General features: G+C 35.8%; 1 protein-coding gene and 1 long non-coding RNA gene across 3 annotated transcripts; one reads left to right on the forward strand and one right to left on the reverse strand.

Moving 5' to 3' along the window:
* The first annotated feature begins 704 nt into the window (after positions 1–704).
* Positions 705–4,696, forward strand: LOC137739569 (dolichyl-diphosphooligosaccharide--protein glycosyltransferase 48 kDa subunit-like). Its single transcript, XM_068479192.1, has 13 exons — positions 705–1,036; positions 1,136–1,272; positions 1,356–1,481; positions 1,675–1,728; positions 1,877–1,990; positions 2,229–2,284; positions 2,390–2,431; positions 2,779–2,854; positions 3,053–3,124; positions 3,237–3,362; positions 3,445–3,549; positions 4,213–4,296; positions 4,386–4,696. The coding sequence occupies exons 1-13, from the start codon at positions 769–771 to the stop codon at positions 4,431–4,433; spliced, it is 1,308 nt and encodes a 435-aa protein (XP_068335293.1). The 5' UTR covers positions 705–768; the 3' UTR covers positions 4,434–4,696.
* Positions 4,697–5,981: 1,285 nt separating this feature from the next.
* Positions 5,982–9,867, reverse strand: LOC137748477 (uncharacterized). 2 transcript variants are annotated; one of them, XR_011070067.1, is made up of 4 exons: positions 9,706–9,867; positions 6,753–8,761; positions 6,563–6,673; positions 5,982–6,433 (listed from the first exon to the last, which is right to left on the reverse strand). It is a non-coding gene; the product is annotated as an uncharacterized lncRNA (long non-coding RNA). The 2 variants fall into 2 exon arrangements; XR_011070066.1 differs by having other exon boundaries at positions 6,753–9,867.
* Between the last annotated feature and the right edge of the window lie 5,535 nt (positions 9,868–15,402).

Genomic DNA, 15,402 nt, shown 5'->3' on the forward strand with positions numbered 1-15,402 from the left:
TGATCGTAATGTTATTGTAAAATAATTTTTGCAGATCATATTTGTAAATTATTTTATAAAATAAGTATATTAACTAACAATTAACTAATATAAAAAGTATGTCAAGTGCTAATTTTGAAAATTATGTAATGTGTCATTATTGATTAATAGATAGTTAGTTTATTTTTCTTGTATCCAACTGTTATAAATTGAGAATGGTTGACAAATAACAGTACGCCACGTGCTATTTATTATTATTATTATTATAAATTTATTGTTTATTAATATTATAACATATGAATCAGTAGAATCACAATATAAAAAGTTCTGAAAGAAAAAATGCTCATAAATCTTTGCTACAATGCGTTTTATGTTTGAACAATGAAACTACAAATTCAAAATTAAAAGAGATAGCTTCACTACGTTAATTTACAAAATTTGAAATTAAATACTAATTTTTATATGAAATGTGATATTCACATATTTTTTTTTTAACTTTTCACATACCTTTTAATTTTACCATTGGATCAAATGAATTAAAGAATATTAAAAGACAAAAATTAAAAGAAATTTTTGAGAAATAAAAATGAATACGTAGATAACATATTCTTTTTCATATTTAATTGGTGGATTTTGTAATTAGGATTATTTCATGAAAAATAAAAAAGTAATATACAGTTTAGCACGTGCGAAGTCCTTGCGCCAAAACCGGTTTTCAACGGTCAATTACCATCTCTGCAAAACCCTAACCGCACAGATATCGAAGAAGAAGAAGAAGGAAGACCAACAATGCCGAGCCTCTCCGTCTTGCTCACCGTCCTCACACTTCTCCCCTTCGTCTGCCTCTCATTCTCTCCGGAATCCCCAACCCACCGCCGCCTCCTGGTGCTCCTCGACGACCACTCTCTCCAGTCCTCTCACTCCATCTTCTTCCACTCCCTCATCTCCCGCGGCTTCGATCTCGACTTCAAGCTCGCTGAAGACCCCAAGCTCTCGCTCCAGCGCTATGGCCAGTACTTGTACGACGGCCTCGTTCTCTTCTCCCCCTCCGCCCACAGTAAGTTCATCGATCAGAAATTCAGAAATCAGAATCACCACACTCTGCTTAATTTCTTGATTTGCGTTGAAATGTGATTTGATTTGGTTGGGATTTAAGGTTTTGGAGGAGCTCTGGATGTGCAGTCCGTGCTCGATTTCGTTGACGCTGGGCACGACTTGATCTTGACGGCTGATGCCTCTGCATCTGATTTGATTCGGAGTATTGCCAAGCAATGCGGGGTCAATTTCGATGAGGTTTGTGTAAAATTTGGAAACTTGGTCCGTTTAGGTAAATTGGAAAACAAAATCATTGCTGAATTTGTTTTAATATGGTGCAGGATTCGTCGGCTGTGGTTATTGATCACACCAATTACGCGGTGTTGGAGACCCAAGGAGACCATACTTTGATTGCCAGTGGCGATTTTATTCAATCGGATGTGATTCTGGGAAAGAAGAAGTTAGAGGTTGGTTAAATTTTCATAAAAGTAGTTTGTTACTAGATAATTTGTAGCTGCATATGCCCACATTGCTAAATTCTAACATGGGAAATGAAATTTATAGTTGTAAAATTGTTGCATTCAAATTTCAGCAATTTGCATTGTGCTTTAGATTATTATTAAATGTTAATACCAATTTCTTTTATATTCTGTGAAACAGGCCCCTGTACTTTTCAAAGGGATTGCGCACTCATTAAGTGCTTCCAATAGCTTGGTAAGCTCCAATATACATTTTAAGTTCTAAACTTTTTTTCTTAATTCAGCTTAACCCTAATTTTTCTTTAAAGTTTATGCAATTCTATGGGTTTTAATGCCTCTGAGAATATGGATTATTGTTTTATATGGTCAATGGTATATTTTAGGTTTTGAAAGTTCTTTCAGCATCTCCTTCAGCATATTCTGCCAACCCAAATGCCAGATTGTCCCACCCTCCATCACTTACCGGATCTGCTATTTCATTAGTGTCTGTTCTGCAAGTAAGTTCTTTCTCTGTACTGGAAATAACATTTATCCATGATATGCTTGCCTCCGCCCTTGAACCATGATGTGGAAGTCTGTTATGAACTTATGAGCATTGGACAATTTTCTTTTTGTTCCTTTTCACACCGTCACATGCCACATTGGTTATTTACTTATTCAAGAACGAGTTAGAATATGTGAGTAATATTCGATTTGTTCCACTTGATGGAGTGGATTTGAAATCTTAAAATGCAGGCCAGAAACAATGCTCGAGTTCTGATTTCCGGCTCTACAGATATGTTTAGCAACGAGTATGTATTATAATTATTATATGGATACATTTTCACTGAAGATTTCTGTGGCATTAGTTGATTTTTATTGATAAAATTTTCTTGTGATTTCTGCATGTAATTCAGATTGTTCAGATCGGCTGTGCAGAAGGTTGGGAACTCAAATAAGTGAGTAAAAACTTCTAACGACCTTTTTTCTTCCTATGATCCAATTAATTTGTTAGGCTTTTGGTTATAGGTTGCTTTCGTCATACCTATTACCTACGTATATTTGAACACACTTTAAAGCTGGGAAACCTAATTTCATTTAGATTTTCTCTAAAGAAAAGAAGGAGTTTATGTGATCTGAAGATTCAAAGAAGGCTTGCTGTGAATACTTTTGTAATCTCATTTTCATTCTCATGGACTCATATTTCACCTACCCTTTTGTTTGTGTTGAAAGTGGTTGGATACTAACTCAATGGTGGCTTGGTCAAGGCAACAAATTCACATTATCTTGAAACTTTTGATCACAGATTTGAGAAGTCTGGTAATGAACAATTTGTGACTGAACTTAGCAAATGGATCTTCCATGAAAGAGGTCATCTAAAGGTAATAAATCATGAATTATTACGGTTTAAATGGTTTTCCATCTTTTTTGAGCTCAAAAAGTTAAATGAAGCTTTGAGTTTGTGATCCAGTTATCAACTACAATTACTTTCAGTTTCTATATGATATGTTTAGGTACTTATGATATTATCTCCTTGTGCAATGGTATGTCTTGTGTTAATTCATGGTGTTTATTTCCAGGCTGTCAATGTTAGACACAATAAAGTTGGAGAAAATAATGAACCTGCAATCTATAGGATTAACGATGACCTGGTAATGCCTCTACACTCTGTCTAGTGTAATGGTCTGTCGTGTACATTTTCTGATGTTATGATTTATAAGTAGCCGGAATTATCTGAAATCGTTTAGTCATTTATATTTGCAGGACTATTATATTGAGATATATGAGTGGTCCGGAAAGAGCTGGGAACCGTATGTGGCGAATGATGTTCAAGTGCAGTTCTTCATGATGAGCCCTTTTGTGCTAAAAACTCTAGAAACTGATCAGAAGGTACTCTTGCCACAAGGCCATGTTTGGACTTGGTATTGTAACTATATAGAATTTTCTTTTACAAGTATATTTGGTTTTTCAGGGTCAGTACCATACGTCATTCAAGGTGCCTGACGTTTATGGGGTTTTCCAGTTCAAGGTTGACTATCACAGGCTTGGGTACACTAGCTTATCCCTATCCAAACAGGTCAGCTTTTGGCTTAGACACCTTTCTACTTTCCTTTCCTTCTCGACAAAGAATTTTGACTGTTATCATGGCTTCATAAGTTTTATGAAGTATCTGTGTTTCCACTACTGACTTAATCATATTGTTTGAGAGCTGTAGTTTTCATTTTGTGATTGCTTATATAAAGAACGAACGAATAAATTTTTTTAGTTCCCATGAAACGAGGAATCTATCAAATAGTTAGGCATTTAAGTGACCATGTCATAGCTGAAACTAATAGGATAAATACAATGTGAAAATGCAAACATGATAGTTTGATACTGGTCATTGCTTGCTGCGGTGGGGGGTTGTTAAGGTGCTCAACTGCTAATATAGGGAAACATCATAAGATTTGAACAGTGGTTGTCTGAAATTCTAAGGCTGTGCCACCACTGTCTTAACCTTAAACTTGTTGATAGTTGGAAGTAAAAGTTTAATCATATTGCGGTCTCTATGATAGATTTCTCTCTTTTTTTCTTTTTTTTTTTTTTTTTTTTTTTTCGGGAAAATGATAAATTTCTTCGATAAAACCATGAATGTTATTGTTATTCTATGAGTAGTGCATTCATTTTTTAAGCTGCTAAAAGTTAGCTCACGATTAGTCACTTCTTATATATTACCTTTGTCAAAAATGTTAAATTGCAGATTCCTGTGCGGCCCTTCCGACATAATGAATATGAACGATTTATCCCCACTGCTTTCCCCTATTATGGATCTTCATTTACCACAGTACTCTCTCTTTCTCTATTTCTCTCTCCCTCTCTTGTGATCTTATTTCTCGATAAGTCCGCACCAACCGTTTGGTTTCGATTCTGCAGATGGTTGGGTTTTTTATCTTCAGCATTGTCTTCATGTACCATAAGTAAACAAACTGCCAATACAATGCACGAGACAACTTTGCATGGCGCAGATCCTCCGTTTTTCCTGTTAACATTTGTTGAGGGACTTCTGATAGTTGCATAGAAGGTAGGTATGGAATCATTTGACAGTAGTAAATTTCAGTTTTTACTGTTTTACTGACCTTGTAACTACAACTCGGCGTTATCCCAAACGCTGTTTTCACGGTCGTTTGTTTGCCAGTGCAAAACATGGACCAGCATCCACAATGTAGTTGGTGTGGATTCGCTTCTACTTGGATTGAAAGTTGCATCGATTTTCTTCTTTTTTTCTGTTTGGTCCATTTCTTCTGCTCAATAGTTTTCGTGTTATGTTTGTGTGCCAAAAGGTTTCGAACTTTGTTTTTAATGCTATGTTACGACAAAAAGTGACCAAGAAATGTATGGTCACGTGATCAATTTTGAATTTGTATCAAGAGTGGAGATTAAAATGATGTGCTTTTAACGTTTCAATCTCAATCCTTGATATCAAATTCAAGGGTGGATGAGACGAAACATTTTGGTCGGAATATGTCAGACTTCTGGATGGGGGTCCGGTTGGAACTAGGGGATTCTAATTCCATTTCGAAAGGGTTGTTATTAGCAATTCAAAAATCTCATTTTACACTCCAAACTTTCTATAATAGGAAAGAAAAATACACTTATGAGGAGTGTAGAATGAGATTTTTGGAGTGCCAATAACACTTCCCTTTCGAAATTGTTTTAGAAATTCACCATTCATTTTTATTATGATTTTCTGGTAGTTCAAGCTTCAAATACCAATATATTTCCAAATTTTAGGATGCATTTCAATTCTATTTCAAAATTTTTCAGAATTTTTGGAATTTTGAATGCAAAATTCGGTTATGGGTACAGCGATATTTGAAATTTTTAGGTCGAAATTAGTTGGAAGTTTTACTTGCCATAATAATGTGGTTTAACTTTGCTTTTGATGAGATTCGAACTTAAAACTTCTCATTTACAAGTAAGAGGAATATCACTAAATTGTAGTAATCAAATATATATTAAAAAAAATACGAAGGTTGTTAAATAAAATAGCATGGGAGGCATGGGGTCAGACCCTGTACAAATTTGGTATGGCTTTGGGGCTCTGAATGGTTATCGTTGAATCTAATTCCTATGAATCCATTTCCTCTCTTTCGGATTCGCTGGAAAATGACAGATGGGAGGCCTACCCTACCTTAGTGAAGGTTAAAAGGCTAGCAGAGTCTTTCCAAGACTGTCACTGGTATTGGACTCCAAGATCAACTAACATGGCGACGGACTCGTTGGCGTCACAAAGAAGTTCGAAGATGTGCGATGTTACCTGGGTCAACTAGACTTGTAAACGAGTCGGGTTTATTGGGTATGGGTCGGGTTGAATTCGACCCGTTAAGCTAATGGGTCACCAGTTTCAACCCGTTTCACCCGTTTTTCATCCAAATCAATTACACTTGTTCTTAGCATCCTAGTGCTTGTACTAGCCACCTCCTTCCTTCATTTGGTTTGTGTGCATATGCAAGTCATGGAGTGATTTGATGAACACCTGGAGCTTTATTACGATGCACAAGAATACAAGATTGGGAATGTCACAAAACATGTTTATGTCTGTCATGTCTACTTTGCCTCAAGAACTAAATGAAACAACTACAACCACGACCCATGGTTGCAACGAGCGTTGCTGATCAATAAACCAGGGGGTTGCCGCATATAAACTTCCTCATTCAAAGAACCATGTAGAAACACATTTTGAACATCAAGTTGATTACATGCGTCTCCAAATCTTAACAATAGATTGGGAAATTGTTTAAGTAAAACATAGTAATTTTCTTTCTCAAGTCTCAATCAATGTCTTACTACAGAGTCTACAGTGGCTCTATTTCTTCTTGCATTGCATGATTGCATTCTCTGCTACTTTTTTGCCAACCTTCTTCTTGCATTGCATCCTCTGCTTCCTTTTTGCCTTCAACATTCACCTTAAGTGAAATTTCCTTGACAAATGAAATTTCCATTAGTAAGAAGCTTGTCACAATACAAGTAAGCATTAATCTTGCACAATCCATCCTAATCATTAAACATCACACAAAAATATCTTTAAAAGAACAAGTTAAAATACATACCATACTTAATCAAGACTAATGCTATTGGAGCATTGTCCCAAGTTTTCGTTAAGGCTCATGTCAAAATTTCTTCAGTGAGTTCTTCCAAGTCAGCACCCTATTTTTCTAAAGCTAAACATAAAAGGAAAAAAATGAAAACAATTATAACCTATTATATAAGGAAAAAAGTACAAAGTAATATAAAATTTACCTTCTTTGCCAAAAAGCCAATCTCTAGTACATAGCAAGGCTTGAACGGTTTCAGGCAACAAAAAACTTCGATATTGGTCAAGCACCCTGCCACTAATACTAAATACTGATTCCGAGGCAACAGTTGAGATAGGAATTGTTAAGACATCAGAAGTCATACAAGAAAGTACAGGATAACGAAATTGCTCCAGTTTCCACCAAGAAAGAATATCCAACTCTTGTTTTCTATCAAGTCTCTTTTCTTCAAGATATAGATGTAATTCAGTTTTTTCAACTAAAGTTGACCCATCTTGGTAAATATTATCAAATTCCTACATATAAAAATAAAATAGAAACAAAGGCATCAATGTACAATATAAAGATGCATATAAAAAGTATAAAAAGAGGAATAACAAATATAAATACTATCTCAAAAAGTTTGTCTCCAACTTTTATTTGAGTAGGAGTTTGATTAACTGGGTTGGATACAAGAATATGAGAGAACTCATCCATGTACCGAGCAAAGAGTGCAAACAATGTGCCACTAACATCCTTCAACTTTCTCAACTCCTTACCATAAAGCTTGTCATAACCCCACTCTACAAATTGCAATTTATAGCGAGGATCAAGAATCACTGCAATGGCAAGGATCAAACTATACTCTGACCAATACTTTTCAAACTTCAAATTCATATAACTCCCCATTTGTCTCATGAAATCATCACAATCTTCCATAGCATTTTGAATACAATAATGGACTTTGAACACTTTTGGGAAGAACAAGTTTGATGTAGGGTAATTTGTTCCAGAAAATAAGCAAGTAACTTCATAAAAATACCCCAAGAAATTGGAAATCTTCTCTATTTTATCCCACTCTTCCAAGGAAGGACATGAACTAAAATTAGAATCAACAAGTGCCAAATTGAGAAAAGCACGACGATACAAAATAGCACTATCAAGCATTGTATATGTTGAATTCCATCTAGTAGGCACATCTTGTCTCAACCCTCTTTTACTACCTGCCAACCCCACTTGTGCAACGCAAGTTAAAAACGTATTTTTTCTCCCTTCTAAACACTTTATATATTTGATGCACTCACGAACTTTCGTCACTGATCCATCAATTTCCTTTAGTCCATCTTGGACTATCAAGTTTAGGATGTGAGTACAACAACGAACATGGAAGAACTTTCCATCCATTAATAGCAAACCTCTAAAATTTAATTGTTTCTTCAATAGCTCAACAGAACAATCCTTTGCAGAGGCATTATCCAAAGTAATGGAAAACAGTTTCTTTTCAATCCCCCACTCAACTAATAAGGCGTTAATTTTTTCGGACAAAGCAACCCCGGTATGTGGAGGAGGCATATTATAAAAATTTAAGATTCTTTTGTACTTGTTCCATTCTTTGTCAACAAAGTGAGCTGTGAGTGTGAGATATCCATCAGTTGCAGCAGAAGACCATAGATCAGATGTCAAACAAATTCTTCCCTCAATTGTATTTAACCAATCTCGAAGTCTTATCTTTTCATCTTCAAACATCCTCAACACATGTTTCTTAACGGTATTTCTTCAGGGCAGTTTGATATCAGGAGATATGTATTTAATCAAAGTTCTAATGCCCTCATATTCAACAAACCTAAAAGGCAAATCATGCTTAACTATAGCCTCAATCAATAGCTCACAAAAATTAATATGGTTAAATTGAGGAGAACGCAATCCAACTTGAGATTTCTGCATATCAATGTGATGCTTTTTACTACACGAATCCATATGATTCAATAGGTTTTTCGTCCCACAATTACTATCACATACGTAAACTATCCCACAGTTTTTACACTTCACATGTTGTTTATGATCAGGACCAACAGGCAATTCTTCAAACAAAGTCCAAACACGGGATCTCTTTTGACGTATCTTACCTACTCATAGACCTTTAGCCTTTCTCTTTGAAGGACTTGGTGCACTTGTTGTATGTTGCGTATCACTTAGATTGATTGTAGCCTTAGTGTTCTCTTCATCAATATCTATCTGCATTAACCATAAACGAATAAACTGTGTGAATACCAACAGAAAAATGATGAAAATTACTTCTCTCAAATTAGCATATGACTACTAACAAGCTGAGATGCAATTTGAGAGCAAAAAGGAAAACACTACTATACTCAAAGAGAGCAGAAAACTTCATGGCTTAAATACCATTGCCACTGCCAGTTCTCGATCCACAATCACGAAACAATGCAAAATATAAAGTATTGACTTCAAATTAATTACTAAAGCTCAATGCAATAGAGGAAAACAATAAGCATCCAACCCAAACTCCAGAGTCTCAAGTCTGGGTAATTCACTACAGAGTCTCAAGTCTCAATCAAATTAATTACTAAGCAGTAAGCACCTATAAATATAAGAAGCACCTAAAAGGGAAACATTTCGAAGGCCAAGAGAAAAATAGAAGGAAATATATAAGTGAGTAGGATGCCTACACAGGGAGGATATAGAAACTTACTGAGCAGTAACTTATGTTGTTCGTATTAATTTCAATAAAACCAAACAACAACAACAACCCAATTCCAATCCAAAAACCAACCAAAACAAAGCAAACTCAATACTTTTAACTTCATGAGCCTCAAAATCTCAAAACATGAGCCTTAACGAATTACACACCTCGGCATTAACGAATCGCAAAGCATTTCTTCTTTCATCATCCAAATTACACACCTCAGCATTAACGAATTGCAAAACATTTCTTCTTTCGTCATCCATTACTTTTAATCGATGCGAAGAAATAGGTAAATTGACAGCTCCAAATTACCCAAAAATGAAAATTTTAATCGGAGAATATACAAATGAACAAATTTTACACAAAACCCATGAACAAAAAGTAAAACCCATTATCCAAAACACAACCAAAAAATTAAAAAAATAAAATAAAATAAAGAAAAAGAAAACCAAAGGTGGAAGGGAAGGAGCATAACCCATGAACAAATTTCAGTATGTATATTGTTACGCATGAAAGAAGAGGTGGAAGGGAATCGGAGCTTAGTAGAGAGATAGAGTGATGGAGTCGGAAAGGAAGGAGCACAACGATGGCCGATGAGCGATCTCTTAGTCTTAGAGAGCAAAGCCGTGCGACAGTGTGAGATAGAGAGACGTGATGAGCCTGAGCGGCTGAGCCTTGAGGGTTTTCTATTAGGATTGTTGAAATTACACAAAAGTCCTCAATAACGGGGCCTTAACGAGTGGTTAACGGGTTTCACAGGTTCACCCAAAATGATCCGTTATTGAACGGGTGATTAACGGGTTAACCTGTTTATCACCCACCCGAATACTAATTTTAACGGGTCAGGTGAAAAATGCCAGGTCTAGGGTCAACAGACCCTTATCTTTGTTAGTTCATGTGCTTCACAATGATGGTTTACCTTATCCTCCTTAATGTTGTGGAGGCAGTGGAAGGGGCAATGCGTTAGCTTGGCTAATGCGTCTTTCTTGTAACTCCCTCTACTACTCGATGTATTTCTTTTGCTTTGTTGTCTGCTTACCTCGTTGTAGGCTCTCCTTGTTATGTTTGGCATCTTTGGCCAAGTTATGAATCTCCCAATTTCCAAACCAGAAAAAAAAGATGCATGCAGGATAGAATTTGGGAAAACGCCAAGAGGATGTAACGGCTCTTCTCGCTGTAACATGTAACGCCTCCTTCTAACAAAATTACAAATACAAGAGATTATTCAGCAGCAAATGGACCGTTTCATGGGTGTTGCCATTTAATTTTGTACAGATTCAAAATAAATTTTTTTTTTTTTGATTAATGCTTAGAGAATCCTTTTAATAACTTTTGCCACTTAGTATTACGGTTTATTGGTATTCCTCTTCACTTGAAAGTGAAAGGTCTTAAGTTCAATTCTTGTCAAAGGCAAATTTGAACCATATTATTACTAGCTCATTGTGAGGCTAAGTTAATCTCTCTCCCCCTTAATGTGGATAATATTGTTTGTTCACAAAAGTTGGACTTTTTACCGTATGTTTTTGCTACAATTTTTATAATATTGAAATGAAAACTGACGTTAAACTGTGACGTAGCAGATAGTCCATAAAGAATTCTAGTTTTGAAAAATGGAAATGTATACACAATTCCACTGGTAAAAGAGGGGTAATAAATAGGATGAATTTTGTAATTAATACGGTGTCTATTAGTTTGAATAAATCAAACGAAAAATGACAAACAAAATAAATAAAAAAACGTATAGAGGAAAAAAAAACATAAATGAGTTGTTATTAGTTTTCTGTTGTAACTTAGAGTAGTTTGAATCGTGTGTTCAAAATATAGGATGTCAATTGTGTAGATGCTTTAAACACAAAAATAAGGGTAAATTACATAAAACTACCTTAACTATTGGATCATTAACAGTTTCATACCTCATCTTTAAAAAGTTTCAATGCCATACCTTATCTTCAAATTTGTTGCAATGTCATACCTTCCGTCAGTTGTCTGTTAATTCCTCTGTTAAATGTTGACATGGCTTGAGGCGGGGCCCTTTTTTATTAAAAAATTAATAAAATAATAATTTACCCTTAAAAAAAAAACCAGGTTGTTTCCTACCCCTTCCCCATTTCCCCCCTTTCCTTTCTCCCTACAACCCAAATCCAAAACCTTTCCTCCGCCACCTCTTCGACTCCCCCTCCATCCGTTCCTCTCCTTCCCTTCCTCTGTTCATCTCCTCCTTGCCTCTCACAGGCTCGAACCCGACCCGATCCCACACTTTCTCTCTCATTTCTCTCTTCTATAAACTCTAAAAAGCAAACCCCAAACTCTCCCTCTCCTGACCCGCCTCGACCGCATGTCGCCGATGCCGAGATTTTGATCAAGAGCGGCAGGTGTGCTGAGGAATTTTGCAGGTTTTTTTTTTTTTTTTTTTTAAAAAAAAAAAAAATTTGTTTGTTTCTGGGTAGAGATGAGAAGATTGGGGGAGTGGGATGAGTGTGGCTGGGGAAGGTGGGGGAAGACGCGAGCTGGAAAAAAATTTGATGGGGATAAGGGGTGGGGTGATGGGTTTGTAGGGAGGGACGAAGATGAACGGAGGGAGGGGAGGAGATGAAAGGAGGGAGGGAAGGAGAGGAACATAGGGAGGAGGATCTGAGTCGAAGAGGTGGCGGAGGAGAGGTTTTGGATTTGGGTTGCAAGGACAAGGGGAAGGGGGGGGGGAAGGGGTCGGGGAACAACCAAATTAGGGACGGAAATGTTATATACATCTCCATAACCACGAAAACTAACGATATCCATAACCGCAAATTAACCATTGGGTATTATCTGTAATCATACCCATCGGGTAACGGATTCACCATCAGTTAACGGTTATATCCATCTTCATCAATAAAAAGAATATATTCATTCAATTGACGCATGATAATTTAGTAAATATTAATTTTGTCATTAAATATTAGATGTATAAAATGATTTAATGAATGTATCTTGTGAAGCATAAAAATTAAAGCTAATCGTTGATAATGTTGGTTTGATCTTTGGTATCTTCCCCTTGAATTCTCATAGATTTTGATTCATATTAAAACTTTTGAACTTTTCCACAAAATGCAACTTACATAAGCAATTTTTGTATCTTCAAGGTAATGGATTCGGTGAATAATAAATATATATATATATATATATAATTTTAATACTTTAATATTATATATAATATATATTATTCAGTTCGGATTTGGTTATAGATACGGATTGGGAACCCCTATAACCATATCCAAAACCATAACCGAATAATAATCATGGTTTTTCTCCATACCCAAAATATACTCAACTTTTCATACCCAAATTCAATCAATTCGGACGGTTATTCACGGTTATTGGGTTTAACAGTTAGAATTGCCATCCCTAGTGTTATGTTTAGGGTCTGTGTAAAAAAAGAAAAATTTGTGTTGCATGTAATTATCAAATTGTCCACTTTTTTATTTTTGTTTAGTTTTGACATGAAAGTTAGAATAGTAATTTTCTAGAGTTTTGGTTAACAAAGTTCTATTACTAAGTAGTTTAGATTAGAGATTAAAGCCAGAAAATTATATAATAAAAATATTTTTTTTACATAATTTTTAAGCTTTAATCTCTAATCTAAACTACTTGGTACTGGCTGTGTACAGGATTTTTTGCTTTAATATATTCTTTTTCTATATAAAAAAAATGAGGAACCGATCCGGTACATAATTATTATTATTATTTTTTTTTTTTTTCATTTTGGGCTACCAATTTATTGTTGGATTTTTCGTCGGTTTGGGATTTTGGGATGAAAATTACAACACTACCAAATATTAAGAAATAATAATAAATTGCATGTGCACATGTGGTATAATATTCTATTGAATAAAGTGCTAGGTTTCCATTCATGCATCCCGGGTTCGAAACTTCTTCTCTCCTAAATTATTGTTAACAATCTTTCCGAAAAACACTCGTATACAAATCCAAGCGTGTTGCCGTAAAAATTAAGCCGCCACGCAAAACCAGGGCCAGGAAAAGTTTGAGAGGGAAGTGCCACTGCCACTGCTTGAAAGTAAAACATGAAAATATTGTCAAGGTATTAATAGGTTGTGAATCACAGTTGTTAAACAAGTTAATCAAATCATAACAAACAAACCTTACGATATCTTCCTACAAATGTCCCAGCTCAAATTAATTCTATATGCTTATAGCTTCCAACAGTGAAGTGAAACCAATAGGAATTGAAGAAGAGAAATGAGATCGTTGAGCCAAAGCACGAATTGCATTCGCTTTCTTTTAAGACCAATTTGTCGCTCTTTCCTAGTGCATAAAAGAATTGGAAAACAAATTGTCTCCAGGATATTATGGACTCAAAACTCACTTGATATTATTTCTTAAAATTTGCACAATTTAAGAACAATCTGAATTTTAGAGACAAGAAACAAAGAAGAAGAAAAGATAATCTGATTGTTGAACTCACGTTGTATTTACATAACTCGATGATGTTTCATGAGCAATTGTAACCCTACAGTATTTCTATACCCAATCAGTTATATGAGTAGAAAGATGCACCAATTAATATATATATATATATATATATTTTTTTTTTTTGACAAGTAACGATAAATTGGTATTTCATTCATCATCTTAAATAGTACATAGATGCCAATTAGAGGCAATACTCCAGTCACCAAACAATGATTTGGAGGTGAATTTGCTAAGCAAGACAACAATAATAAAACCTCTAAACGACTACCACGTGTGAAAACTTCACACGCCACCATACAAAATTGTCACGGAACGATAGATATAACAGATTTGTATCAGCAACTGCAAAAGGTCATCGCTGAAGAGTGAGGCCACATAAAGTTAATGCGGAAGCGAGACCACGTAAAGTCATCGGTAAACGAGATCACATAACACATTGCTCAATGCGAAAACTATATCTAGCCAACGTTGTTCACCAGAAGAGACACACATGATTAAATTATGATAAACTAAATTAAACTAAACTAATATGAAACTAAACAAAAAAGAAAAAAAAATCCGAGAAGGGAACCACAAGCCGGCATATTCCAATGAAGAAATAGGATGATTCTGAGACAAGGCAACCTGCAATGACAAGCACCAATAGGACTAGCACCATCAACAAGTCCCACAGTAGATGAAAAGACATTGGAGTGTCCAGATTTGGAAACCTCAAGTGGTAGGGTCTCCAAAACAAGTCGACCCAAACGGTGCAACGCCAGATTATCACGCCTAAGGCTGACCAACCTCAAAGTTTGCACGACCCAAGTGGCGCAGCACTAGATCTGGGTGCAGAAGGCGACTGTTCCCCAGAAAAGTTAATGGAAAAATTTGATTGAAAATCTCAGCATTGGGAAAGAATGACAGAAGTGGCTCTGACCCTCCAATAACCCCAAACCAACACAAACCCCGAATAGGACCCAAATCAAAGAGAAAGCCTTAATAAGGGCACAAAACGGATCTGGGATGGTGGCCCGAAAGCAGTGCACAAAACGTCAAGGGAGGGAAGAGAGAGTAGTGCCCACATGGTTGAAGAAAAGGGAAAAAAAAAACGTGGATGGGGGAAGGAAAAAGGTGAAGAAACACAAAGAGAAAGAAAAGGGCGGTGGAACAGAAGGGAGGAGAAGGAAAACCTAAGGGAAGAAAGGATGGAAAGGGAAGCTAGGCGGAGGAGATAGGGATGGGTTGCCACCGGCCCCAAGCCATGGCAAGGGGCTGACGACTAGGGTGATTTGCAGGCGAGAGTTTCTGGATGGAGAAACGCCAATGAGGGTTCGACCACTAGTTAATAATTTAATTGCAACCTCCCATTGGGTGATTATTATTTTTTTTTTCATAAAAGAGGATAACCGGTAGCAAGTCACGATTATCTACTATTTTTTGGTTTAGAGAGGTTATAAGGAATTTAACTTGCCTATTGGGTGATGTATATATACATTTCTAGTCACAATTGCTCATTAATACACACAACCGTTCCAAAATGTTTCCAATTTATTTGAAATCATGTTCAGCAAAACCATTTGAATTTGGAACTAATTCTTAAGGAATCAATTCACAAATAATGTTAATGATGCTGATTTTGTTAATGTTAGAGTTTCTTACATTTCTTGACACGAGATGAATTTTCTAAAAATTATTCAAAAACCACTTCATAATCGTTATGACA

The sequence above is a fragment of the Pyrus communis genome, chromosome 1, assembly GCF_963583255.1.
Source record: "Pyrus communis chromosome 1, drPyrComm1.1, whole genome shotgun sequence".
In the NCBI taxonomy this organism is placed as follows: domain Eukaryota; kingdom Viridiplantae; phylum Streptophyta; class Magnoliopsida; order Rosales; family Rosaceae; genus Pyrus; species Pyrus communis.